The 6,564-nt window shown below is 41.2% G+C and overlaps 1 protein-coding gene across 1 annotated transcript; it reads left to right on the top strand.

Annotated features, from left to right (window-relative positions):
• Window positions 1-886: 886 nt before the first annotated feature.
• s100a1 (S100 calcium binding protein A1) lies at window positions 887-5,697 on the top strand (the record flags this gene model as incomplete). Its single annotated transcript, XM_084336614.1, has 2 exons — window positions 887-1,024; window positions 5,548-5,697. The coding sequence occupies 2 exons, from the start codon at window positions 887-889 to the stop codon at window positions 5,695-5,697; spliced, it is 288 nt and encodes a 95-aa protein (XP_084192740.1).
• Window positions 5,698-6,564: the final 867 nt, after the last annotated feature.

Genomic DNA, 6,564 nt, shown 5'->3' with positions numbered 1-6,564 from the left:
TGTAATTACAAACGAGTAATCGCGATCGCCGATGGGATCATTGGAATTATTCTTTTTGGATTACCTAAGGACCCCTATGTCTATTTTACCGAACCTGAAACATGTTTCTGTAACGATCACAGTTTTGTGTTTTCGTGACAAACACGATCACAGTTTTGAGTTAAAATGACCCCCCCCCCCCCTTGATGATTTTGTGAATGCACATATGTACATTGATTGATTTGATTTGGGAGTATTTGGGGTTTCAGGGGATCAACCAGAACGGTTTGGGCTTATTGCATATAACGCGTTTTATCTCACGATCTATGGAAAAAGACTGGATTATCTTGGAAATGGACGATGTTTAGCGTGTAATAAACTACAAACTACAGTGTGTAGAAACAAACTCTTTTTTACATGTTGGACTAGAAATAGTGTCGGTCAAATGAGCCATACTATTGTCTCCATAGCTATAATATAGAATATACAATAGTGTCCGCAAAGATCGTAAAATATCACGAAAATAGTCTTGAAAAGCTGGCGCTAGACAGTGAAGGATGGGGGAAGCTTATGGCGCTCAATGTGTTAATGATTTGTACATTGACTTTTCTAAATAAAGGTTAATCATTTTTACGCAATGGGTAGATTTGGATGTCTATTGGGACTTAAGTCTTAAAGGGATATTTCACATATCTGCAGCCTTACTTGTATCTAAAGTCATCATCAAGTAAACTAGTGACCACTGCTGCCCCGGTCTTCCACTGTCAACACCACCTTCATCCCAGGTGCCAAGCTCCTCATTCACTTTCATTTTGGGGACCTAGTCTAAACTATTCAATTTGAAATGTTCTGTATGGTTGACCCTTCCTTTGAATATACCTCGTAGGCATTCATCATAGCACTGAAAATGACCCAACTGGAAAGCGCCATGGAAGGCCTCATCAAAGTGTTCCACTCCTACTCATCAAAAGAAGGTGACAAATACAAGCTGAGCAAAGTGGAGCTGAAGAATCTGTTGCAGGGGGAACTGGGCGACTTCCTGGCTGTGAGTGTTAATACCTTGTTGTCCAAGGGCACGTTTCAATGTGCCAAGTGGGTCATTCCTAAACCTTGGTTGCTTGACTGGTACATGGTAAAGGTTACTCTGGAAAGGGCACTACAAAGGCCATTAATTACACTTGGTAAATTGGAATTGGCTTGGAACACTGAAGCTGACTAGCCACCATGCATAATTAACAGGCAGCAGAAAACTCTTGTGGACACTGGAGCAGGAAGATGCAGTGGAAAACACGGCAATGTAAGGCATGCTTGCACAGCAATACCAGCACTAAACATAGTCTCATTGATAAGATGCTGTAGACTTGCAGTGCATGCGTCATACCCTCAGTATTTGCCAGTGTCTTCTTCCTGGTGAGCACCAGGTTTATAGATGATGATCATGTGTTTATAGCTGACAACGTCCTGCATTGACATCACGTGTGAAGTGCCCAACTAATGCAACTGGGAGATGGCCCTTGGAAGTGGTGCTTGCAGTGTTCTCGGAACACATTCAACACTGCACTTACTTGGGCTCTCAGCAACACACCCACCACGTGTGAAGTCGAACAAATAATTGATAATGGATGTGTTAATGTGCTTTCAGCTAATGCATAGCATTTTTTTTTTCAAATACTTATTTGAATTGCCAATGGAATTTATTTTCTCCCTGCTGAACCGAATCAGAAACTGACCCCAAAACCGTGATATGAACCGAACCGTGATTTTTGTGAACCGTTCCACCGCTAATATCTACACATATCCACCAAATGTGGTTGCAATAGCACACTTTCTATATTATCCCTGTCCACCCACAGCATTTAATCAAATTGAGAGCCAGCTATAGCAAAACTCATGGAATATCAAATCAGAAAGGTACTTTGTCCAGAGATTCTCTGTACCAAATCTGGTGATTGTTAAATGATGTAGTAGCACAAAAAAACGAATTTGACAAAATGGAGAAAAATCTATCTAGATGCAAATGGTTTTAGCTTGGATGGATGGATTAGTCTGGACCCACAGAATCCAGGGGAGAAAGTTATGGTTAAAAAGTTCCAGGCCAAAACGTAATGTAATGTTATAGCACCAGCACCTGACCAAATTGACACTGCACTCCCTTGGGTACTACAGCAGCCAAACGTGAACCCGATTGGATGCCTGTTCTCGATAAAGGACAGACTCTCACGCAGAGATTCCTTCCTCTCATAGGATCTAACGTGTTTGGCCTTTGTCTTGTCACATGGACACTTAGCGAAGGCCAGAGGGCTGAAAACGGTCTAATCATGGAAATAAAACAAGTACCGGTACATTTTTATCGTGTGCAACCCTGTATGGTCTAAATAATTGCATATTGCACTGAACAGCGTGCAGTGGCCATCCTACTGCTTTATTTGTGTACTCAAAACACCAGAGTATACTCTAACTCTGGCATCAAGCTGTAGCCTTTCACAGCATCATCAGTCCCAGATATACATTTTACATTTACGGCATGTTTCAGCCCGAGTTCACTCGGGCCAAGGAGGAGGTGCAGCTGCAGCGTAGTGTCAATGAGCCAAATGTTATCACGGCTTGTAAACCCCCCTCCCCCATTCCTCACTATACCAATGGAACCCGATTGCTCTCTACAATCAGATTTAGTTTTTGAACATATAGCTCATCCAACCAGAGAACCGTGAACTGCTTCAAGATGCAGTGTGGGATGGACTGGGGAGTCTGCTTTAGGAACGTGGGTTAAAGAGGGTAGACTACTTGTCCCCTACCATTGCCTTCATTAAGACTTTAAAACGGTGGTGCGGCACAGTCTATGCCGGAGATGCAGAAAAAACCTACCAAATCCATTTCGAGACAACTCCGAGACTGACTAGCGTCGCTTTCACACTCAGCCTTTTGTATCGAATCACCGTCCCGGAGCACGGGGGGCAGTGTTCTCACTCACCCCTTTTGGGGTGCGAGTCGGCGCTGAATCGTTTCACCCCCCGCTGAACGGGACCAGCTGGCAGAGGTGGTCTCGGGGTCGGTCCCGGGAGAACGGGGGGTGTGGCTTTGCGAGCTTGTACCTTTTCACGGGCGTGGCGCCTGGTGCTGACATAACGTCATAAATTTTGTTTGCCATTGCTATGTCTATAACATTGTTCGAATGCATTTATTTCTATTAGACCAGTGGACTAGTCTCTCTCTCCTTCAAGTAACGTTACACTATAAAAACGAACTGGATAGTTGATATAAGTTGATATATGAACTGGATAACTCATATAAGCCATTCAGCCTTTCTGTGTGTGTTTGCGTGCCCGTCCCAACTCTGGTCTTTGGAAAGTTTGATAGTATTTACTGATGATGGCCAGATAATGTTGATATTTAAACTTAAAAAATTATTATACAGAGAGAAGCTTCAGCAAGTACAAAACGCTGCTGACCGACAAAAGAGAATCCCTCACTGAGGAAAACACAAAGGCCTAACCATCATGTATCACAATGGTGATGTCAGCCAGAGATGGGGAGAAGCATGAACCTTTAAAGGTCATCTCTTTGAAATAAATTACATTTTACAGTTTTTTTTCTTGATTTCTTTTAAACGAATTATTATTTTGTATTATTTAACTATTTAATTATTATTTAGTTGTTGCACTGCACTGGCAGTTGAACTGCATTGAACTGAACTTAATTGAAAAAAGAAACCTCATAACCTAACTGGCACTGAACATTGAACTACACTGGCACTGTTTGCAGATGTACTGTTATTAAAGTTAGTTAAAAATATAAATTGGGATTGTTTTTTTTTGTTAAATCCAAAAGGAAAAAATATTAAATCAGAGAAATCCAAAATCATTAAAAACAGAGAAATCTGAAAACAGGAAAATTCATATCCGAAAACAGGAAAAGATAAAAACGGATTTCATAGGGCCCTAGTTAAGGTGAGTTAACAAATTCACTCTGAAAATCTGCTCTGCTCTGATAAACTGACTATTTGGTCAGAGCGTCCAGTGTGCACTCAGAATTTCCTAACAAGTTGAGCGCGCTCGCCCTGACACTGGTTGTAAATAGTTATGAGTGTTGTATGTGCCTCCCTCAGTGTTTCCCATTAATTACCTAGACTGATACATTGCCAATATGGATGTATCAGTAGTATTGGCAGTGGTAGTAGTCGTAATAGTAATCCAGTATATTTTTATATTTTCTAAAAAATAAACCAGTTCAACACAGGTGACCACTTTTGCTTCATTTCTTTGATGGCTCAAATGTATGCTCTATAGTCGATTTTGTGTTTTGAACACAAAGTTCATCATAGATCTGGCCTCTTTATTTTGCTCTCAAAGTGCACCAGATTGATGCATTTAACTTTAAAATGTACACAAAAAACAATTCCGGGGGAGCATGCCCCCAGACCCCCCTAGAGTGTCCGAGGTTCACCCACCAGTCTCACAAAATCCTGTGGGAAACACTGTCCCTGTATTGTAAATAGTTAATATGTGTGTTGTCACTACTGTATGTATAATTGTAAATAAGTTAATTTGTGTTGTAAATCAATATTGCCTAATTTATGTGCAATTGTTTAATTTCAGCTCAGTGTAGAGAAATGCACCGATACTAACAACCGCCTTACTGAGCGCGTCTATGACGACACTGTTGACACCACGTATCCGTATCAGCATTGGAAATGTTTGCAGTTTGTAAGTTGTGTCTTTCTCAAGTCAAATTATTTGTTAAAAAAAATATATATATATCTCCTATTGTAACCCCCCAGAGACCCAGAGCGTCTGAAAGACACTTACAAACTGTGAGGGCCCTTCTACTCCAATGTCTCCATTTCCCTGTGTGATGTATTGTAATTTATTTAGATTTTGATTGATGACAGAAATTGAGTGCAGCACACCTGTAGGCCTACGGTAACACAGTCATGAATATTTTAATACCAATAGACCATGACTTGTGTGTGTGTATGCTGAATAGACTTAGTTTAAGCACCCAGTACTCAAGTAAGCACATATGGACAAACATACATTCAGGGGTGTAAAAAGTACCCAGAAATTATACTTAAGTGAAAGTATGGGTACCGTCTCAAAATCGTACTCAAGTCAAAGTCAGAGTATCTGGCTAAAAACACACTTGAGTAAAAGTCAAAAAGTTTCTACTTTTAAATGTACTTAAGTACTAAAAAGTAAAAGTTAACTTTTTTTTATTCCGGGGCAATGAAATGCTCCGTTTCGTCCTCTTCATCATTCATACTATCGTTTAATTTCCATGCAGGGTTGGATCTATGCAACAATTGCAATGTAGTGTGTACCTAGTACAAAGCATCCCAGGAAGCATAAGCTTTTAGCCATTAAAAAGCAATGGGTTTGGTTCGGTGAGCATAGCAGAGGTTTGAGATCCGCACACGATCTCCATTTTTGTATTTATTCTAACATAAGTTAAATTAATTAGATCATTTTTAATGACTATAAAGGCAAGGATATACTCATGACAAAATAAGTGTTCCTAAACAGGACTAAAAGGCACGTGATACAATTACAAACATATCTTGTCTCTTTTCAGGCCAGCCAGGACCCTCTGGTGGTGGAGAAGATCATGACTGATCTGGATGAAAACCGGGACGGGGAGGTGGACTTTCAGGAGTTTGTCATTTTGGTTGCAGCGTTGACTGTGGCCTGCAATGAGTTCTTTGTGAAGAGCCTAAACCACTGAATGCTGACCCCCAGTCTGATCAACTCTTTCATTTCTAATTCATAACCACTCTACACAGAATACATTTAATGCAAAGTGTCTTTTGTTAAATAGTATGGATATGAAGTTCCAATTGATATTGTACAGAACATCAATGTACATTATACAGTCGTTTTTACAGTGTAAATGTAAAGTAATGGCCAGACTGTTCCTCCTTCCTCCCTGACTTGATCAATAAAGGTGGCACGTGGGTTTTGATCTGCTGTGCTGTTGTTTTTTGTTCACAACTTGCAGTACAACCTCAAAATGGGGGAACAAAGTTTATTGAATGCATTAATATTGACCTTATGAATTGCATCCAGGGATGTATTGAAGGGTAAACTCACCTGAACTGCCCACCTATTGAAGTCCATTGTGTAAAGGTGATTTAATCATTAATTTATTTTATTTGTTAAGGGGGACAAGCACATTGAACATGCATAGAACATAAATGCACCAAACCAATTTCAGCCAGAGGCTAGTTTCCAGAGGCAGTCCCCCGGATAAAAAGGTTAGACATGGCAAATGTAGGGGTGGCTAAGTGGCGCAGTGGGCAAGGCGCTCGCCACTAGTGCAGGAGATGCTGGGTTCGAGCCCAGCTCCCGGCATTGCTACCAGCTTGGCTGGTTGTTCATACTAACACAATTGGCAGTGTTAGGGGTGGGAAAGCTGGTGGGTGGGTCCTGGTCGTTGTAAACAGAGACTCCTACAGTTCGGTCGGGGCGCCTGCTCAGCCGAGGAAAGAATCTAAGGGGGGTAGTGTGATCCTTCCACATGTTACACCCTCTCAGTGAGAGTCCATGCTGCCAGGTGAAAACAAGCGGTTGATTGGCTACACATGTGTCGAAA

Source organism: Notolepis coatsorum, assembly GCF_963971535.1.
Source record: "Notolepis coatsorum genome assembly, chromosome: 19".
NCBI lineage: Eukaryota > Metazoa > Chordata > Actinopteri > Aulopiformes > Paralepididae > Notolepis > Notolepis coatsorum.
This window is presented reverse-complemented; position numbering and strand designations above follow the sequence as displayed.